The 21,122-nt window shown below is 50.8% G+C and overlaps 1 protein-coding gene across 5 annotated transcripts; it reads left to right on the forward strand.

The window, feature by feature from the left end:
* Nucleotides 1–388: 388 nt before the first annotated feature.
* cdk16 (cyclin dependent kinase 16) lies at nucleotides 389–20,346 on the forward strand. 5 transcript variants are annotated; one of them, XM_066710078.1, is made up of 18 exons: nucleotides 389–898; nucleotides 8,779–8,956; nucleotides 10,385–10,540; nucleotides 11,012–11,145; nucleotides 11,322–11,447; nucleotides 11,705–11,761; nucleotides 11,999–12,113; nucleotides 12,276–12,370; nucleotides 12,925–12,987; nucleotides 13,340–13,463; nucleotides 14,155–14,275; nucleotides 14,420–14,517; nucleotides 14,645–14,750; nucleotides 15,025–15,067; nucleotides 15,154–15,244; nucleotides 15,552–15,629; nucleotides 17,040–17,156; nucleotides 17,931–20,346. In XM_066710078.1, the coding sequence occupies exons 2-17, from the start codon at nucleotides 8,839–8,841 to the stop codon at nucleotides 17,111–17,113; spliced, it is 1,599 nt and encodes a 532-aa protein (XP_066566175.1). In that variant the 5' UTR covers nucleotides 389–898; nucleotides 8,779–8,838; the 3' UTR covers nucleotides 17,114–17,156; nucleotides 17,931–20,346. The 5 variants fall into 5 exon arrangements, with proteins under 5 accessions (XP_066566175.1, XP_066566180.1, XP_066566178.1 ...); XM_066710081.1 differs by lacking the exon at nucleotides 17,040–17,156 and adding an exon at nucleotides 16,120–16,162 and having other exon boundaries at nucleotides 391–898; XM_066710082.1 differs by lacking the exon at nucleotides 17,040–17,156 and adding an exon at nucleotides 16,123–16,162 and having other exon boundaries at nucleotides 391–898.
* The last annotated feature ends 776 nt before the right edge of the window (nucleotides 20,347–21,122 follow it).

A 21,122-nucleotide genomic window follows, 5' to 3' on the forward strand; every position in this document is an offset into this window, starting at 1 on the left:
AGCGATATTTATAGCAGTCGCAGGCCGTGACCTCGGGCTCGGGTCCTGTGCGGGACTCACAATGCGGTGCCGCTCTCGCACTCCATAATTAGCGCTGATTTGCGGGAGGAGACTTGGCTGGCCAATGCGCTGTATAAGGCGGGGGAGCGAAGGCATGCGGGGAGGGGGGATTTATCATAAAGGTTATATTGCCCTTGTTGCCCCCGGGCTCGGCTGAGACGGGCAGGGCCTCGTCTGGTTCAAAGGCGGACCCAGATGACGGCTGTCCCCCCGGAGCCCAGCTCCCCAGCGTGAACATTTCCACTGCTGTGACGCAGTTTCGTGCGGGGCTGCTCCGGCCGACTGCCCCCCGCCCGCCCCCCGCAAGCCCTGACAATATGGTATGCCCCTGGTTTCTTGAATGGAATTCGGCCCGTACCAAGATGGCACAGCCAGGAGGAAAAGAAGGGGGGATGGAAAACGCAACCCGGGGAGAAAGAGCACTTAAGAGAGCAGTGGACGGGTCTGCGCAGAATGGCATGCTTCGGCCAGTGCAGGTACCCCCCAGCGCCGGACTGAGCTCCCCCGGGGGGCTTTTACAGCGAGTACTATTCAATACGTGTCCAGTGCACCCCCCATCCCTTCCTCACTGTCCCGCCCCCCTCCTCTGTAAGTGTACATTTCAGTCCCAATTTGCGACTCCGCAGCTGTTACTCTCTCCTCCCTCCGCTCGCGGATTTGGAAAAGGAAAAAAAAAGAAGGGAAAAGCAGCGCACAGCCGTGGCATGGCGGGGGTCGGGCAGCTCTGCGTGCCGTCTGCCGGGCTGACACACCATGGCTGAAGATTACTGGGAGCAGACGGCGGCCCCGGGACACTACTGACACGGCACAGCGAGGGCACACGGCGTCCCAGGCGGGGGTAAGCGCTCCGGTATGCGGCGTCCGAGGCTGCGTTTCGGCACCTTCCCGGCGGTACCGTCGTGTGTTTTCCACGGACACGCACGGCTGCAGTGGTCAGTTTTTATATAAATCCACGCAGGATGATCCCTGACACACTGCGAGTAACGGACCCGTGCGCATACCTGGCTGGCTATTTATACGGAGCGCATATAGACGCACACGTATGTGCCTGTGCCTGCGCCTTCACGTCGCCTCAGACAGGATCTTCAGTGCGGGACTGGCGTTAATACCCCGCACGGTGGTCCGCGGCGGCGCTGCTGCTGTACTGTGCCGCATTTCTGGCTGCGGTGCGGGATGCGGGGTCTGTAATGCGCCTCATCCCCGGTCACTTCTAATTACTCAGATGCGTAACGGTCATAGAGCGACTTAGTCATCATCATCATCATCATCATCATCATTATTATACTGTTCCGTTATTTTTCCGCTTATTGTGGTGGGAAAACAAAAATGCAGTTTTGGATGTCGTTATACACGAGTCCTATTATGTGTGTGTGTGTGTGTGTGTGTAGGCACAGTTGTGTTTGCTGTGGCACTGTGCGGTGGCAGTGCTGTGTGATGTGTGTATGTCGTCTGTATGGGCTGGGAAGGCGGGTATCAGCGCCGACTGCTGCGATGTGTCAGCCGCTATACTGTTCCCTGTTCCTGCAATTATATAAAAAACCCATTACACATCCCTCCACCCTCGCCTCTCTCTCTCTCCCCTTGTCCTCCGCCTGACAAATCTTCGTCTTATGAACCGCGAGTCCAGATTTAAACCCCAGAGAGTTTGGAATTAAAACCTTCATAAACATGTTTATCTGTTATCTAACCGAATTAGCGAAAACGTGCATCTCTCGCTCTCTCCCCCTCACACACACACACACACACACACACACACACACACACACACACATACATATATACACACACTCACACACACACAAAAATGCATACATATACACACTTTCTCTCACACACACACACATACTCTCCATCTATCTCCTTCTCACACACACACACACACACACACACACATACATATATACACACACTCACACACACACAAAAATGCATACATATACACACTTTCTCTCACACACACACACATACTCTCCATCTATCTCCTTCTCACACACACACCCACACACTCTCTCTCTCTTTCACACACACACACACACACACACACACACACCCGGGGTGCAGCGCCACATCTGAGGGGGATTGCTGTGGATTAAGCATGCCTGACAGTCTGTCACGGCCTATTGTTGATTCGCCGGCGTCTAATAAAACGAGCAGTCGCATTATCGCACTCTCCAGACACACTCACTGCAGCCCCCCGCATGTGTATCGGCCCCGTTACCCCCCCACAGTGTGCCGCAACAGCGCCGGAGATGCCTGCCTGTGCCGTACAGCAGGTGTACGACTCACGGCCCACAGCAGCATCTTGGCACCGTGCGTGCATGAGTGGGACTGTGCCTCGGACTGTCGGGGAGCCGTGGGCAGTGCCGTGGCAGAGGTTAAAGTTAAGATGATGTAAGTTATCTGTCTATTGTTGCCTGGAGGGTTTGGGTTAAAGCATTTCACCCTGAGTGATTTAACTGCACAGTAAGAACCATCTTGTACTCCATCCTCAGTGAGAGAGAGAGAGAGAGAGAGACAGAGTGTACAGTACAGTAGTGCACAGTTGTTCCTCTCGGGTCTGGAAGTGACTTTGACCGAACAGGTCCAGGCAGGTGATTGGACAGTGGATATGTGGTCATGTGGACAATGTGTGAAGAGCGTTGAGGATGTATCTGACCCCGAGCCTGGTCCATGGGGGTGACAGTCCCCGGGCCAATGCTGCTTACTAGCTCAGGCAGAAAACTTTCACCGCTAACTGTTTCCTCTTCTTTATGATGCTCAAGAAACGTGCACGACTCCCTTAGAATGAAGTATAATGACATCATAATTTAAATAGTGTCACTGTTTCATCTCCCGTTCTGTACAGAATCTGTTTTCATCTTTGATCTCCAGAGTTTTAACCTTCCTGGTTTGAGGATCGCTGGTTTTGGCTATTTATTATCTTACGCTTTTGTTGTTGCAGTTATTCTTAATAAAAGTACCCCCCCACACACTTCTGATCACTCTGGTCACCGTGAAGCTGTCAGCCTCACCGTCTCTGGGGAGCCACGCTTGCAATGGTGCCAGACTCAGTTCACGCCTGAAAACTCAGTCACCTGACAGTTTCCTCAGATCCTCCATGCATTTTTAAAACGCTTTGTCTATTTTAGGCCGTTTTGAGCAGACTTTGGAAGTCTGACTATATTTAGGTTTCTTAAGAACTGAGCAATTAGCAAGTGTGTGTGTGTGTGTGTGTGTGTGTGTTTAATAAAACATGGCTAGCAAAATATCCAAGGATTTGATAATTTTGTGTTGAAACAGGCAGCTGACCGCACTCCCTAATACAGCGATTTAATTTAATTAGTTAACTCTGGTGCTGAATTCGCTCCACTGTTTCCCCCCTAAAGTCTATTTATATTGATCTGTTGGACCTTTGGAATCCATCTCCATCCATCACAGCTCCCACACACGTCTTTCCAAACTCTCTCTCTCTCTCCTTTACTTTCCTTCCACTCCTTTCTTTCTTTTTCCATCTCTCTACCTTAGTTATACCTCAGGCTTGCTGCTTGGATGAGGCGTGCGGCTCTGACAGATGTGTGTGTGACTGCCTGTGTCTGCGTGTGCGTCGGCATGTGTCTGCATTATTCCCAGGAGTGTTGCGTGTTTGTGTACCCAGCTCTGTTTACATAACGGTAACCTGTGAAGCGGAGACATAGTCAGGTATTGTTGTTAAATTAAAATGTTAAATTAAATGTGCACGCACACACACGCACATACACACACACACACACACTGACTCTGCCGGGCTGAGCGGTGTGCTTTCACTGTGTATTTGTGCGAGAGGGAGAGGGGCGTGTTGTTGTTCTCCGAGGCTGTTGTGTAGTTTGAAAGCCTGTGGTTCAATACAGATCGCTCAACAGTGTTTACTGTAGTGAGAAGAGATGGAGGGGAACGAGTCGCTTAAAACATCTGTACCTGGTGCTGTTTCATCTCCAGTCAAGCACAGAAATACACCGAGAGAGAGAGATGTGGGGAGAGAAAGAGAGGGGATGGGGGAGAGAGAGAGAGAGAGGGGAGGGAGATTGGGGGAGAGAGAAGGGGAAGACTGGGATTGTGAATGAGACAATGAAAGAGCAGGAGACACCATTGTGAGAGGGATGGAGGGAAGGAGAGAAGAGGGAAATGGCAGGCAGATCTAGAAGGGAGAGCTGTATACAGCAGGGGTCTCCAGCCCTGGTCCTCAGAGCCCCTGTCCAGCAGGTTTTGGAGGTCACCCTTCTATCACCAATTTATAAACAGCCGGACGTAGTTCATTGTGATGAGTGAAGCTTTGGTTTGGTAAATCCAGTCCTTTAGAAACCACTGGAGCAGCTATCTGAATACCTGCAGCCTCTCAGAGCAAAAGCTCCCTTGGTTAAGTTGCTTAATTGATTAATGAGTCACATGTGTTCCCAGTATTTAGAAATTGTTGATTTAGGGTGACCTATAAGATTGACTGGACTGGGGTTCTCCAGGACAGGGGTTGGAGACCCCTGGTATACAGTATACTGTATACTACTGTACCTTTGCTATAGCCTCCTATTGTACCGTCCTATTGTTATTCTGTGCCCAATAAAAAATCAGAATACACACAGGAAACCAAAACATCACCTATTGCACAATAATGGCCTCCCTCAGGAACCCCCCCCACACACACAACAGAGGATCTCTCTGAGCTTTGACCTCTGCCCTTTTCCCCTCCACGCCAGACATCGAGAGACTGTCTGCTCAGAGTCAGTGATCTGTGTGTCAGAAAACCGGCAAAATTCCACAGACAGTGCCGGCCTCTCCGCTGCCACCCGGCGCCGCACATGACCGAGAGCCGACCTCGCCGTGTCTCCGGAGTGCGACCCGTGACCTCGAGACAAACACGGCTGACCCCTGCGTCTCACACACACATCTTCTGTTATCATGTCAAAGAAGTTCAGTTTGTAAGACACTCACTTGGACCGCAAGTTAATCAGGCGTGTTTATTCATTCAGTCAGTACACAGACACTCTCTCACCCTCTCACCCTCTCACTCTCTCACACAAGTAGCAAGACAGCAAGAACCACATACAAAAGTATACCAACTTAAACAGACCCTTTGACCCTCTCCCGCTTTCCAGAGATGACCAATCAGACACCAGGCCACCCTGGACACTCCCAGAAACTTCACAAGCCTTCACAGTTTTGTTGTCTTTTTGGGTATTTATTTTGTGATTCAAGCATTCTTCTTCTTCTTCTTCTTCTTCTTCTTCTTCTTCGGCCCCCTCATCCAAAATAGACACATTTCAAGAAACATGGAACCTGCTCAGAACTTGCTGTGCACAGCTTAAGTCATCATACGTCTTGGAGAGAGAGAGAGGGAGAGGGCTAAGGAGGTGTAGAAAAAGGAAAGATGAAGGATGTTAAGATGGGAGGAGAGAGAGAGGTTGATGCTGGCAATCTGAGGGACAGGATGCGGTTACGCACTTAACGGGGTGCCCTGCCAGCGAAGGGTGGGGTGGGGGGGTAGGCGCCGACACATGGAATGATAGACGCACGGTGAGAAACGGAAGGATGGAGAGGAGGAATAAGAGAGTGATGCATAGAAGAAAAATAGAAAAGGAGTGGAGGTAGGGAGGGTGGGTGGGTGGGTTGTAGCTCTGCAGTGTGGTTATGTAATCCAGGGACTGCACTGACACACCGAGAGAGAGAAGCACACACTCCCCCAGAAACTAACTGAGAGAGAGAGAGAGATGCCTTCGAAAGGGAGACTAACTAGAACTGAGAGGGAGAGTGACCCTGAGAGAGACTGATGGGGAACTGACGTGTGGCAGGGAAAGGGGTGAACGAGAGAGTGAGACTGACAGAGAGAGAGAGATGGAGAGACTCGTGGAGTGGATGAATGTGTGTACCCATGAACAGAGAGAGAGAGACTGACACAGACATGGTGATGGATGGGAGATTATTCCCGAGGTAGGGAAGCTGAATGTCTGCATTTTACTGACAGGAAACACACACACACACACAAACACGCACACACATTTACACACACGCACACATAAACACGCACACACACACATTTACACACACACACATACACAAACACACACACACACATTTACACACACACATGCACACACATTTACACACACAAACACGCACACACATTCACACACATATACACATTTACACACACTCATTTACACACACACCCTCTCCCCTCTCAGGTTGAGAGCTCTCAGCCAAAATAAACCGATGTAAATGGGCCCATTGTGACTGCAGACTTGGCAGCTTCATCTCCTGTCTGAACTCCAGCAGTTCTGTCCACACTGAGCCACTGAATACATTGTGATGTTGAGCCACTGAACACATTGAGCCACTGAGACACTGAACACACTGCAGCCCAGCACTGACACACCAAACACACTGAGACACTGAACACACTGAGACACTGAACACTTTGCAGCCCAGCCCTGAGATACTGAACACACTGAGACACTGAACACACTGAGACACTGAACACACTGCAGCCCAGCCCTGAGATACTGAACACACTGAGACACTGAACACACTGAGACACTGAACACACTGAGACACTGAACACACTGCAGCCCAGCCCTGAGATACTGAACACACTGAGACACTGAACACACTGCAGCCCAGCCCTGAGATACTGAACACACTGAGACACTGAACACACTGAGACACTGAACACACTGCAGCCCAGCACTGACACACCGAACACACTGAGACACTGAACACACTGTCAGTAGGGGCTCGAGCTGTGCTGTATTGCGGGGGGAGGGGTGGATATGTTACTGTGTTCAGACTTGGCAGTGTGAGGAGCCACGAGTCAGTCTGCAGCTCCTTCTGCTATTGATTGATGCAGTCTGGATACCCCCCATCGTTCTCTCTCTCTGTCTCCCTCGGACGGTTGCCTTCTCTCCCTCACCCTCTCTTCCCTCATTCCCTGTTTTCTGTACTTCCTTATCTTGCCCTCTCTTCTCCTCTCAAGCTATTTGTCTTGTAATCTACCTAAACCCCCTCCTTCTCTATTTCTTCCACCCCCGCCCCTCTATATCTCTTTTTCTCAGTGTCTGTCCTGTCTCCTCTCTCTTTCCCTCCCTCACTCTCTCCTCCGAGGCTTTGATACCTAACCCACTTTCTCCCACACCGGGGTCACAGCTTTTAACCCTCCCCTCTCCCTGCAGGATTATCCGGGGATCATAGGTCGAGGATCCGATTTAGAACAAGTTTCCGTCCGCCGTGACCTTTACTGAGTCCTCCTCACAGACACAGGTCCTGCAATGTTGGCCGAAAGAGACGGGGGTAGGGGACAATGCAGGGGTCATATATAGACATCTAATTGCCGAGTTAATGAGTTAATCTGGATTTTACTGCCTTCCTTTGAGACGTCGCCCCTCCCCCCTCGACCTGCCGTGAGACGCTCAGTCCCTGCGAACCGGCTGGTGGAGAAAACATCCAAAACAGAGACGCAGCTCCAATCCGGTGGCCTTTAGATCGTTTTTTTTTTACCTTGACACCTTTCCACCCTTGACCAGACCCTGCCGAGAGGGGGATGAGAAGTTTGACAGCGAAGGTGGGATGTAAAGCATGTTTCCTTCCCTCCTGTCCCGTCTTCGGCTGACCCTTGTCCCTGGTGATGCTGTGATCACGCCTGGAGCTGTGGCCACTGTCTTGTTACCTTCTTCTGAGAAAGTCTGCCTGGAGAGACAGCCAGGGCGGGGTTTTACAGACACTGGAGACGGCACTTTGTATAGGTCTGGACAGGGCAATGTATGTTGTGCCCAGGGCTGAATTTCACCCCCCGTCCATAAAACAACATGTGAAGAGCAGTTCAGGCCAGAGGGGTAGTGGATCCTCTCTATAACCCCCCCACCCCCATTTCCATGACACAGAGAGAACGCTGTGGCTGTCAGACTGGGGGAGGTTGTGTCTCCACACAGCTGTGATCCTGACGGAAAGCCTCCCTGTTTTAGCTCCCAGTTCTCCCAGTGAGCCGCCCGGTCCGCCCCCCCGTCTCTGTTTGTTGCCCCGTAGCTAAGAGACACCTTTCATACCCGACGCCAGGGCAGGGGCAGAGGACGAGAGTCTGGGGTATTAATAGGGTTGTGCCACTGTGAGGGAAGCAGCTACGCACACGCACACACACACACACACACTGTCAACACTTATTAAAAAACATTGTATTATTATTATTAATAATGCGAGGACGGAGCGGGAACCTGGGTATCAACAGGGAGACTGTGAGTGCCAACCAAAGGCGCGTCGGAGGGACAGGGCTGTGCTGCCGAGAAGTGAGACGGGGGCGTTGCGTGCACCCCTGTTGGGTTATGTGCCGAGTGTCCTCACCCACATACCGACACACACACTTGCACGGAGACTCGGACACGCCACACGGAGTTCACACACCTGAGAAACGCATACGCGGGTTCCCTGTTTGGATCCTGCTCTCGGCTCCTTCTGCTGCTCAACCGCATCGTTCTGTCTATAAAGAGAGGACCCACAGACCTCTCTGTCTCTCTGTGTCTGTCTCTGTTAATATTATTATTATTATTATTATTATTATTATTTGTCCAGGGCGACTTACAAAATATAAGAGCAATGCAAAGAGCAATAATACTGTCTCTCTGTCTCTCTGAAGAACAGGAAACGGTGAGAAATGCGTCATTGTAGCTGTTCTGCTCGTGGGGTGTGTTTGACGTCGCTGTCCTCTCTCTCTCTCTCCCTCAGGCTCATTGGACAGTGGCTGCCCCCCCAGCCCCGTCAGCCCGCCCCCCCCTCCCCCCCCTCATGGACCGCATGAGGAAGATCAAGAGGCAGCTGTCCCTAACGCTGAGGGGGGGCCACAGCGGGGACAAGAGCCTGACGGAGAACATCAGTGGCCAGGACCCCGCCCACAGCGACAATGGTACACTGACACGCTGACACACTGCATGCACACCCACACATACACACACTGACACCCACACACTGACACACTGCGCACACACTGACACACTGCGCACACACACACACACACTGACACACTGCGCGCACACACACACACACACACACACACACACACACACTGACACACTGCGCGCGCACACACACACACACTGACATGCATACTGACTCCCACATAATGACACACTACATGCACACACTGACACACTGCACGCACAAACAATGACACACTGACGCACACATACTGACACACTGCATGGTTCTGTACTTCGCCCCCTGCACACCGAGACTGCACAGCACCATATCATACACACTGCACACTGACTGACGGACACGGCACTGTCTGAGGGTTCAGCTGGTCCAGCCGGGCAAAGCATGTGTTCTGCACACGGGGGCATGAAGCTCAATGGGGAGGACGACGCTCTGGGCCCCTACAGGACCCTGCAGGACCGGAGCCGCATCCAGCTGCTGTAGGCCGCTGGGAAGCCCCAGTCTCGAGCTCAGTGGAGGAGTGGTGGCCATCCCGTGTGAGAGGGGCAGTGGTGGACGTGTGTGTGGGAGTGTGAGGTCAGACACGCCAGCCCCAGCCCTGCTTGCTGCTCCCCGTCCTCGGCCCCGGTATTAATACTTGCATGGCTCCCCACAGCTCTGCTCTGACCGCTTCCTCCTCTCCTAAAACCCGCAGGTCTTTCTTTTTGTTTTCTTCTCAGTTTAATTTCCAATGTTGTTTTCTTTCCCTTTCCTCTGAAAAACAACAACAACCAGACAAACAAACTAGGAAGCAAACAAAAGAACCAGACTGTTTCTTTTGTTGTTTTGATTTAGTTTTTTCACTCTTTTTTTTGTATGGTTTCTTTCGTTCCTTTTGGTTTATAATTTGACTCTTCCTGCTATGTTGTTTTCTCTCCACCTTTCCCTGTTTCCCTCCCTCCCTCCTCTCCTCTCCTCCCCTGCCTCTCACAAACACATGCCTATCCTCTCTTCATCCTTCCTTTATTCTTTCCCTCTCCACCCCCCATCTCTTCTCTCCCTCTCCCCCTCACTTCCTTCTTCCCTTCCCTTCTTACCTTTTACTTTCTTTTACTTTTTCTTTCCGTCTGTTGGGGTGTTCGGTTCTCCACTCCTCTGCCACGCTTTGCCTCCCTCCATCGCTGTCCTCTCTCTCTCTCTCTCTCTCTCTCTCTCTCTCTCTTGTACTGCCTCTCCTGCTCCCTCTCTCCCCTCTACCTTTTTCTCCTCTCCTCTTCCCCTCCTCTTCCTTCCTCTCCCACCCTGTCCCTCTTCCTTTATTCCTCCTCTCTATGCCTTTCCCTTCTGTCCCCCTCCTCCATCTCTTCCTTCTTCCTCTCCTCTCCTCCCCTCTCTACCCCGCACCCTCCCTGTCTATCAGAGGCCATGTTTGTGAGGGGCGGTGTGAGGGGCAGTGTGCGGACAGGAAGCTCCCTCAGCATGCACTCCCTGCTGCAGTCCTACAGCTCCGCCCTGCGCCGGCCGCACCACCTGGGTCGCAGCCTCAGCTCCTACCTGAACCGCAACACACGCCTGGGTATACACTGAGAGAGAGAGAGAGAGAGAGAGAGAGTGTGGGGCGTGGGTGTGTATGAGTGAGAGATGGGGAGGGTGGGAGGAGAGGGGATGAAGAGCGTCTGTGAAAGAGAGAGAGAGAGAGATGTGGGTGACGGGAGTTTTATCTCGCAGTCGTTCAGTGTGTCATTCTGTGCCGGGTGGGAGAGTGATCATGTCGCTGTGTGTTTGAGCACATCGCAGTGTGAGGTGGGGAGCTGATTCGTGTTTTGTTTTTGTCTGTCTTTGTGTTTGTTTGACACCTGTGTGTGTGTGTGTGCGTCTGGGTGTGTTCGTATCTGATTCGGCCTCTGTGTGCGTGTTTGCTTATCTGTGTATGTGCATCTATCTGACTGTGTGTGTTGTGTTTGTGTGTGGATCTGTGCATCTGTGTGCGTGGGCGTGTGCGTGCGTGTGTGTGCGTGTGGATCTGTGTGTGTGTGTGTGTGTCCAGAGATCGTCCAGGAGGATGTGAAGATGGGCTCGGACGGGGAGAGTGACCAGGCCTCGGGGACGTCCTCAGACGAGGTGCACAGCCCTGTCCGGGTACGACTGAGAAACAACCCGGCACGCAAGATCTCCACTGAGGTACAGGACAGTGAGAGACGCATTGAGATGCACTCTCTCTCTCTAGACACTCACTCTCCACTTCCCAGATCCCCCTTTCTCCCTCTCTCTCTGTCCTTGTAGATTTCATGTGCTGTGCAGGGTAACTTCTATTAACCCCTCAGTCTCTCTCTCTCTCCCCCTCTCCCCCTCTCAAGGACATCAATAAGCGTCTGTCTCTGCCGGCTGATATCAGGCTGCCCGATGGCTACCTGGAGAAGTTCTCCCTCAACAGTCCTCCATTCGACAAGCCGCTGAGCCGCCGGCTACGGAGAGTCTCCCTGGTATGCTCTCTCCCCTCTCCCCGTGTGCCTCTGCATCCCTCCCCATCCAGCTGTGTCCCTCTATCGCTGTGTCTCGCTGTGTCCCTCCATCAGTGTCCCTCCGATCCTCTGTCTATTCCGTCTCCGTCTCTGTCTTCTGTCTGTTTCTTCGGTACGCTGTCTGTCTGGTACACTGTGTGTTGAGCAGGGGCTGATGTTGCTGTCTTTGCCCTCTCTCTCTCTTTCTCTCTGTCTCCTCTCTCTCTCTCTCTCCTCAGTCTGAGATTGGCTTTGGGAAGCTGGAGACCTATGTCAAGCTGGACAAACTGGGAGAGGTATGGGCCCGACACACGCATTTTACAATCTCTCCCTTTCCTTCTCTCCATCCTCTCTACCTCTCACTGTGTCCGTCTCATCTCTCTCTCTCTTCTCTGGAGAGCTCATGGAGAGTGTGGGTGTCTCTGTCTGTCTCTCTCTCTCTCTCTCTCTCCCTCTTTCGCTCTCTGTCTCCCTGAGTGTATGTGGGTCAGCGTGGGCCCCTCCCCCCTCTGACGGTGTGCTGTGCTCCGCAGGGGACCTACGCCACGGTGTACAAGGGCCGCAGCAAACTGACAGACAACCTGGTGGCCCTGAAGGAGATCAGGCTGGAGCACGAGGAGGGTGCGCCCTGCACCGCCATCAGGGAGGGTGAGAGAGAAACACTGCGCTACACACCAGAACAGAACGGCACAGTATAGTGAAGTATGGGACACAGACCTCCAGGCCGCAGGTTCAGCACACGCTGGGGGGTGCTGTGGCGGTGTCTGGAGGTCAGGCAGTGTGGTGACCCTGCTCTCTCCCCCCCCGTAGTGTCCCTCCTGAAGGACCTGAAGCACGCCAACATCGTCACTCTGCACGACATCATCCACACCCAGAAATCCCTGACACTGGTCTTCGAGTACCTGGTGAGGCCTGCGCTGACACCCCACCGTCCCTCTGTCCCTCTCCCTGTGTCCCCACGTCCGTGAACGGATCGTATGTGTGTCTGTGACGCACACTACCACTGACCCGCACACAGACTCTGATACACGCACACACTGAGACTGAGACACACACTGAGCCGCTCTGAGACATGTATACACATGTGGAAACACTGAGACAGAGAGAGAGACACACACACACACCGGACAGGACACATGGAGACATGGTGAGACACAGGCCCACGCATGCTGAGACATACAGAGACATGTATGTCCCTGTGACGTGCATACACACACACAGACGCACCCTGGCACTGCGAGATAAATGTAGCGACACACCCAGACGGACAGACAGACAGAAACACGGATACAGACACACACAGAGCGACACGCTAAACGAAGGAGAGACACAGCAACACAGCACAGACCGACATGATCACTAGAGATTATTTTGTATTATTGTTATTTGTATGTCTTGGCAGATAAATTGTACTGAGTGGGGGTACTGATCTCTCTCTCTCTCTCTCTCTCTCTCTCAGGACAAGGATCTGAAGCAGTACTTGGATGACTGTGGGAACTGCATCGCCATGCACAATGTGAAGGTGAGATGATGTGCTATCCAATCACACTTCCCACCATATAATTAAATATATGGATAGGCTGATATATCCTGTACTTATTAAACATACATAAACAATAGAAGGATGATCCTATATTTCTACCCTCCATTCAAAATATGCTTCTTCTACATTAGCTTTCAGGTGAATAATGACGGTGGTGTGAAATGAGTTCATCCCCATATTTCTCTCTCTCTCTGTCTCCTATTCAAATTCAAAATGAAAATGAGAATATGAGATTTATTGGGCTTACAAATGTATATAAGTTGCCAAAGCTTTGACGGGTTAAAGTGCAACAGAGGGTAAAGTATAATAACACCCCTCTCTCTCTCTCCAGCTGTTTCTATTCCAGCTGTTGCGAGGGCTGGCCTATTGCCACCGGAGGAAGGTTCTGCACAGAGACCTCAAACCCCAGAACCTGCTCATCAACGAACGGGGGGAGCTCAAGCTGGCTGACTTCGGTTCGTCTGAGTGTGTCTGTGTATGTGTGCAGTGGTTTTAGTAAATCTCATAAATACAGGTTAACCCGGAGCTCTCCCCTCACATGAAGTGAAGAAAATAACTAGCGATGAGAGTTGGAAGAAGCCTTTGTGTATCTTGTGATGAACAATATGTTACAATTGTTTCTGTTGGAAGTGGTCTCATTAAAATCCAGTAGTACAGGTTTCAGTTTAACACATGCATAATAATACAGTCGTTGATTAAGTCTCCAAGAGATTGAAAATACAAAAGACTGGTTGGTTAGTTAAAGTGCCCTCTCAGCCAAGTATTCAGAAGATAATGGCTGTATACATGTCAAGAAACAATTAACCTTAAGGCGGAGACAGGGTAACATGCTTTTTGTAGATTTCTGTAGCATTTGGCGTTTGGTACAAAACTACAGTTTAAAATGCTTTAACAAACTTAATTAAAGTCTCCCGCAAAAAGGAGCAAATACAAACAAATGATTGCTTCATAGACAAAACTGAAACAATTAATAAGATAATGAATATAAAGTAAATAACAGTACATTATCCCACTACATGTGTATCTGAGTGAGAGTGTTTGTGAGAGTGCCTGTGTGCCTCTGTGTGTGAGTGTGCCACTGTGTGAGTGTCTCTGTGTCTGTTCATCACTCTGTGTCTCTGACGGCGTGTCCGTATCTCCCCCCAGGTCTGGCCCGGGCCAAGTCCATTCCCACCAAGACGTACTCGAACGAGGTGGTGACTCTATGGTACCGTCCCCCAGACATCCTGCTGGGCTCCACAGACTACTCCACCCAGATAGACATGTGGTCAGTGTGCTGCTGTATGACAATATAACACTGCGCACTGCCGTGTGATGCTCTGACACTGCGCTCTGCTGTGTGACACTATAACACTGCGGACTGCTGTGTGACGCTGTGACACTAACTGTCCCCTCTGTGTCTGCGTGTCAGGGGTGTGGGCTGTATCTTCTATGAGATGTCCACGGGCCGCCCTCTGTTCCCAGGGTCCACTGTGGAGGAGGAGCTGCACTTCATCTTCAAACTGCTCGGTAACACGCGTCTGTCTCTCTCTCTCTCTTTCTGTCTGTCTCTTTCTTATGTCTCTGTCCCTGTGTCTCTACCAAACAACGGTGTGGTAACATTGTAATAACGTCTGTCTGTCTGTCTGTCCTCCAGGTACTCCCAATGAAGAGACCTGGCCAGGGATCACTTCCAATGAGGACTTTACCTCATACAACTACCCCCGATACAGGGCAGACAGCCTGCACAACCACACCCCCCGGTACACTGACTGACAGTGTGTGAGTGCGAGTGCGTGTGTGTGTGAGTGCGTGTGGGAGGGGTATTGTGTGTGCGCGTGTGTGCGTGAGGGGTACTGAATGTGTGTGTGAGTGTGTGTGTGAGTGCCTGCGTGTGTGAGTGCGTGAGGGGTACTGAGTGTGAGTGCGTGTGTGGGTGCGTGTGTGAGTGTGTGATGCAGTGCTTGGGGCACACAGTGCATGTGTTCTCATTGTCCTGTCTTTCTCTCCCTTCCTCCCTGTCTGTGTGTGTCTCAGGCTGGACAATGATGGTGTGCAGCTGCTCTCCAAACTCCTACAGGTGAGAGACGCTGAATGGCCCTGCGGCTGCCTACCCGCCCGCCAGTTATTAGTGTCCGTCTTCAAATCTAATTGTTGTTTCTGCAGTTCGAGGGCAGGAAGCGCATCTCGGCGGACGAGGCCATGAGGCAGCCGTACTTCCACAGCCTGGGGGCGAGGGTGGTCCGGCTCCCCGACAGTGAGTGTCTGTGTCCTGGCTGAGTGCACCGCCCCTCTGTCCAAACCATGGGCAAAGGGGGTGTTTGGTTTGGGTTTAATGTTAAATTTGGTTCTTGAACTGGCGTCAGACTGGGGTGGAGTGTATTATTATTATTATTATTATTATTATTATTATTATTGTCGTTGTCGTTGTCGTTATTGTTATAATCTCGAATGGGTGAAGGGTTTTTAAAAATACAAATTGGAAACCGGTTTTAAACTCGCCCTCCATCCCTCCCGCCCTCCATCCTTCCCTCCCGCCCTCTATCCTTCCCTCTCTCTCTCAGCTACTTCTATATTTGCACTAAAGGAGATCCAGCTGGAGAAGGAAGCGGCGGTGCGGACGAGCTCTCTGCCAGAGTCAGGTGAGGCTCTGAGTCTGTCCATCTGTCTGTCTCACACTGCTACACGACAGACACCCACACTGCCAGACCCCCCGTACAATCTACACACACGTATGTGCTGTACACACTACAACATCTATACACCGCACGAGTGACATACCGTCATGTATGTACTATTTATATATACACCATCTATTTTCAGTATGCGTGGTATGCATTATCTATAGAACCATGTGACAGGGCTGAGGGGGTGAGTCCCAGTGTGTCAGAGCCCCAGGGAGCGCGAGAGAGACATAAAGACTTCCCAGTCTCTTCACCCATCCCTCCCTCCATCTCTCCATCTTTCACACCCTCCTCCCTTCCCCTCTCTCTCTCTCTCTGCCACCTTTCCCATCTCTGACCCCCACCGTCACTCCCTTCACCCCCAAACCTTCTTCTCTCACCCTCCCTTGCTCACCGGCTCCACCCACCCCTCCCCCTCCCTCCCTCCCTCCCTCCATCCATCTCTCAGCAGCCCTGAAAGTGTGTGTGGAGGACGCGGAGTTCTGACCCAGGTACAGAGATGGGCATGTTGGCTCTGCTGGCTGTGTGGGCTCGCCTGCTTTCCCTTACAGAGCCGGCGGTGCGGGTTAATCCCAGAACACCGCTTTATCCACCGCTGGGCTCACATAGACTCGTCAATCTAAACTGAAATGCCTTAGATTACTTGTATCCCCCAAATGGCTGAATGTGACTGAGACTTCTCCGCGTTATCCACCATCAGCGGGTACTGTACCTGCTCCGTCGAACCTCCAGCCCCAAGCAACACAACATGCCAGGCTAAAAGAAAAGACACGCACAGTGGAAACATTTTATATTCCATAAATAAATATGCATTTTCTGCCAGACACTTAGATACAACTCTACATGTCAGGGATAGAGCTCACGTTTCTCACTGGAAGTCAGGTTTGTTTTAAGGTTTATAAATAGCAGGAGTCGGGGTGCCGTACTAGATTTCATGTGAAGTACAAGTAAAAGGCACAGACACAGCTAGAGCTGATCATTGTAATATAATAATAAACATCATGTGAATTGAAAATTCACAAATGGAAGTGTCTTGTGATGTCACTTCCTGTCATGCTTCCTGTGCACTTCCATGAAGAGTGATCTGAAATAGCCCCTGCGGTGACGGGCGCATGTTGCCACTTCGAGAGGGATTTGAAATTGTCCTCCACTTGCCAGAGAGATCGCGTTTTGGTCAGATCACATTCAGTCATCTGGGGACAGCCGCAGCGCCTCACAGGAGCGTCAGTCGCGCAGCGCGTCTCTCCTCTCAGGCGTTGTCTCATGTTCCACCGTCTCACAATAATTTCTGCCTCCTTTTTTTTTTTCTTTCTTGTCCTGTTATTTTTTTATTGTCCCCCCCCTTCAAATGCTGCTACCGCCCCATAGTCTCCTCCACTGACACTGAGTATTTCCAGCCAGCCAATCAGCTGCAAGCTGGCCAAGAGCATGTGTTGTGCTAGTCCTAATCCTGCATCCTCATTGGCTGCTCCGGCTCCTGCTCCGGTAAAGGAACTCCGCCCCTTTTATTGTTTGACTTCCCCGGGGGAGCCGTGTTGCTTGTGATTGGTGCCGTCCTGGGTGGGTTGTGGGGTTGTCGATTGCGGTGGTGTGTGTCCATTTGTCCAACACAATGCGAGTCACAATCTCTTGACCACTGATGGACAAAATAAATAAATACAATTGACTACATTGTATTTACAGTGTCTGTGTAGACCCGGCCAGTGAACAGTAATCAATAAACAAAATGGGTTCGACCTTCAGGACCAGTGGTAGCCATGCCATCGCAAACCTGTGTGCGTATGTGTGCGGGGGCGTGAGTGAGGGACAGGGACAGACAGAGGCTTTCTGTTCAGCCACACCCAGGGCACATGCTGCTCTCCTTCCTCGATGTGTTCGTAGGGCACTAGCGGTCTGACTGTGCGCTGCGCTGTGTTGCGTTGCTCTGTTGTGTCGTTCCCGAGTGTTTGTGGAGCATGCGGCATGACGAGGTCCTGCCACAGTGACGGTGCGGGGGCCATGGGACTGTCTGTCTGCAGCCTGCTGCCTCTGTCCCCGAGCAAGGGGACCAACTGAAGCATGTGTGTGTATCTCATAGCATAGGTCAGGTCAGGTGCCTCTACTGTAGACTGTGTGTGTTGTATACGCCGGGGGGGCAGTGTCTAACGTAAAGAAATGCAGTATGAAGTATGAGCTGTAAAATCAGCTCTATGCACTGTGGATTCAGATTTTTAATTGTGTTTTTGATCTCTGTCTCTCCCTCTCTCCATCTCTCTACAGTCAGTAGCAAATCAAGAAGACAGAGCCTGCTTCTCTGAGAGTGAGAGACGTGCCCAGAAGGGAAACCGGAGAGGGAGGGAGGGAGGCAGGGGGCGTGGCGTTGTATTATCAATGGGACTCATATTTAACTTGTTCAGTTTTTACATTTTTTGGGGGGGGGGTTTGTTTCCCAGAGAGGGGCCTTTCGTCTTTAGAGGGGGGGCGGGTTATCCGTGGTTTACGTGTGTATGACATGGGGAGGTGTGGGGGTTCCTCTACCCTCCCCTGCCCTCTTCTCTGTCCCTTTTCTCTCGCTCCCTCCCCTCTCTCCCGGTCTCTCACAGACCAGGGTGGGGGGCTGTGTCCCTCTCGGAGCCCTACACACACCCGCTGTCCAATCCCTCGTCTCCAGTCTCCTGTCTTCTGAATCCCCAGGTCTGTTGTATCGTTGCCGGACTCTGCGGAGGGAATCGACAGATCTTGCGTCCAATAGGAGATGCTCTTTCACTGCCGTTGTGGGGCGGGGCACGGGGTGTGTGTGGGGGCTTTTGGAGTACTGGGGGAAACCCGTACAAGATGGGGCCAGAGAAGATGGAGGGATTGGAGTGGCAAAGGGGTGGCAGAGCAGGAATGGGGGAGTGTGAATTCGTTGCTGGCGGTCTCTAACAAACTACATTGTTGTGAAGATGAAATCATATTTGTTTTGTTGTTGTCGTTACTATGATGATGATGATGATTCTTGTATTTTCATTTTTTAACGAGAAGGAAGAAGAGAAAAACCAAGTCAGGTCGCTGCCAATGTAGATGATCAGTAAATATATATTTTTGTTCCGTTTGATCTCTGTTGGAGCTGTTGACGGAGCTTTTGGTGTTGTGTTTAACAGAGCTGTAATCGAGGTTCTTGGCGGGGGAGGGTTGTAATATGTGGGGTGGGGTGTCGGTCGGTCTGTCTGTCTGTCCACCCTGGAGCCGTGTGTCAGTGCAAAAGGCAATTAAGTCTGTTGGATTCCATACACATATGTCTAAACGCTACATCTATTAGTTTACAGTTTTCTAACCAACGTGATCTCAAATTTCAGGAGAATTCAGGTCGATATTAAGAGTCCAGCTCTAATTCACACACACAGAGCAAGAGGTGGCATTCGATCCCCACAGAAACTGCACTGCGGGGTTCCACTGCTCGACCTGGACTCTCGCAAAGACGAGGACAATCGAGTGGCAGTGAGGCGTGTATTTTCTGTATGTGCTGGTACTTATTAAATCAACAGTGAGGGTTTGTACTGATCGTTTTCATTTGATGAGCAGCTGAAAGGCTTAGATCAAAAATCACCCTGTATGTATATCGACGCACACGCATGTGGGTGTCTCAGTTGATGTGGGAAATCAAGCCACCTGCTCTATCGCTCTGGGGGTCGGGGGAGCGCTGTAGGACCCAGTCAAGCCGGCCCACATGAGAAAGGTCTCCTAGTTTGAGTCGTGAAGCTCGTCTGTAGGAGTTTGGGCCATACGGTGGGGTTCCTGCTCCACCCTTCTGAAGCAATATTACTGTAATTGGCCAATGAAACATGCTGTGTGTGCAATAACTTGAATCGCTTTAGAAAAAGTATTTCTATACAATAATGCGTTTTTACTACAAGTACCTGATTAAAAAATATAGATCAATCCAAATAGGAAAGGAGGCAGTGTGATGTCGGGACACAGGGAGTGCTGTATCGGAGGTGTGACGGGAGTGGGTCCTAAATTTGTCTACTTGAATTTTGTATGTATTTATGTCTCGTTTAATGCAACTGTGTGTGTTGTTGGAGTAGTGAGACCAGAGAAGCTGTGACACTGCGGTGCCGACTCGCTGTACTGCGGCCAGACGATATTTTTTTTCCGATGGGCTGAGCTTGACTGCCTGACCCCTAGAGAGATTGACCACCTGATGCATCCCACGATGCACACTGACACACACACACACACACACACAAGCACACTGGCTCAGGGTGACAGACTGGACTCTCCTCCGTCACGCCTCTCTCCACTCGTCTTCTTGGCCCTCTGTCCTCCTCGGCCATCTGCGCAGTCAGGAAAGCGGCCGTGATGCAGATGGCGCTAACATGCTGTTTGAAATGGGATTATTTATATTTTTTCTTCCAAATAACACTGATGTGGATTGTCACCCGAAGCACGATCGCTGTGCTTCCGGACCTGGGCTTTCTGTGTGAGAAGAGAGGGTGAGGCTGGGGGAAGCAGTGGAGGCAGGCGTGGCCGGGGGGGGCAGATCTTTTTCAAAATCAAATGCAAATCCAGGATACAGAGATGTCCAGTGAGCTGTCATTTGTAATGCTGCATTGTGGTCTTCCAGAAAAAGAGATGGGGCTGTGGGGGGGTTACAGGGTGAGAGGACTGTCATTTCTCACTGTGGACAAATAAAGATCAAAATGGCTTCACTCTCTCACGTTGTGTCTTCTTGTTCTTGTTGTCATGTATATGTTGTCAGAGTTTAAGAACTTATTTGGCTTCCCTAGAGACATGTGCTTGAATATGCACTCACAGTTGTAGGGGTTTTACGCACCTCCTCCCCCTACAAACACACACACATTTCCTAACACACCACCCTGATCCTGGAGAGTCCTTCATGATCTCTTCAATCGCTGTCTGAAGATAATATCACTTACAGTGGTCAATTATTGGTTATTGGTTTTGTTACTTGAGAGGTTTAATAATAAAAATCTCTATTTTATATAGTGTCCTTAATAACTGAATGTCACAAAGCAGTTTACAAAGGAGAAAGCAAATCAATTCACAGTAAGACGATCCTAAAACAGTAACAAAACAGTCATGAAACCAGAAACAATAAGACAATCACAAAACAACAGGAGATCATAAAAATGCCATTTAAAAAGGCGAGATTTAAAAACAGATACGCCTCTCAATAGGAAGTGTGTTCCACAGCCTAGGTGCCCACTGAAGACACTGCTGGTCTCCAGGAGCAGGGCTGGAGACACCAGGCCTCGTCTGTGTTTGGTGGGGAGAGAAGGGGAAAGACGGAGGGACAGACAGCACGATTTTGCTGCCGCCTAGTGGTGACGTGTGCAATCTCCTCGGGCTGCACAGAACAGCACAGAGATACAATAAAGCCAAAGAAAAACAGAAAACAATGCAAGTACATATACAGTGGAATAAAGCAAAATGTAAAGTACAATAAAAAGTAGAGAAATAAAAAATAAA

The sequence above is a fragment of the Amia ocellicauda genome, chromosome 7 (assembly GCF_036373705.1).
Source record: "Amia ocellicauda isolate fAmiCal2 chromosome 7, fAmiCal2.hap1, whole genome shotgun sequence".
Classification (NCBI taxonomy): domain Eukaryota; kingdom Metazoa; phylum Chordata; class Actinopteri; order Amiiformes; family Amiidae; genus Amia; species Amia ocellicauda.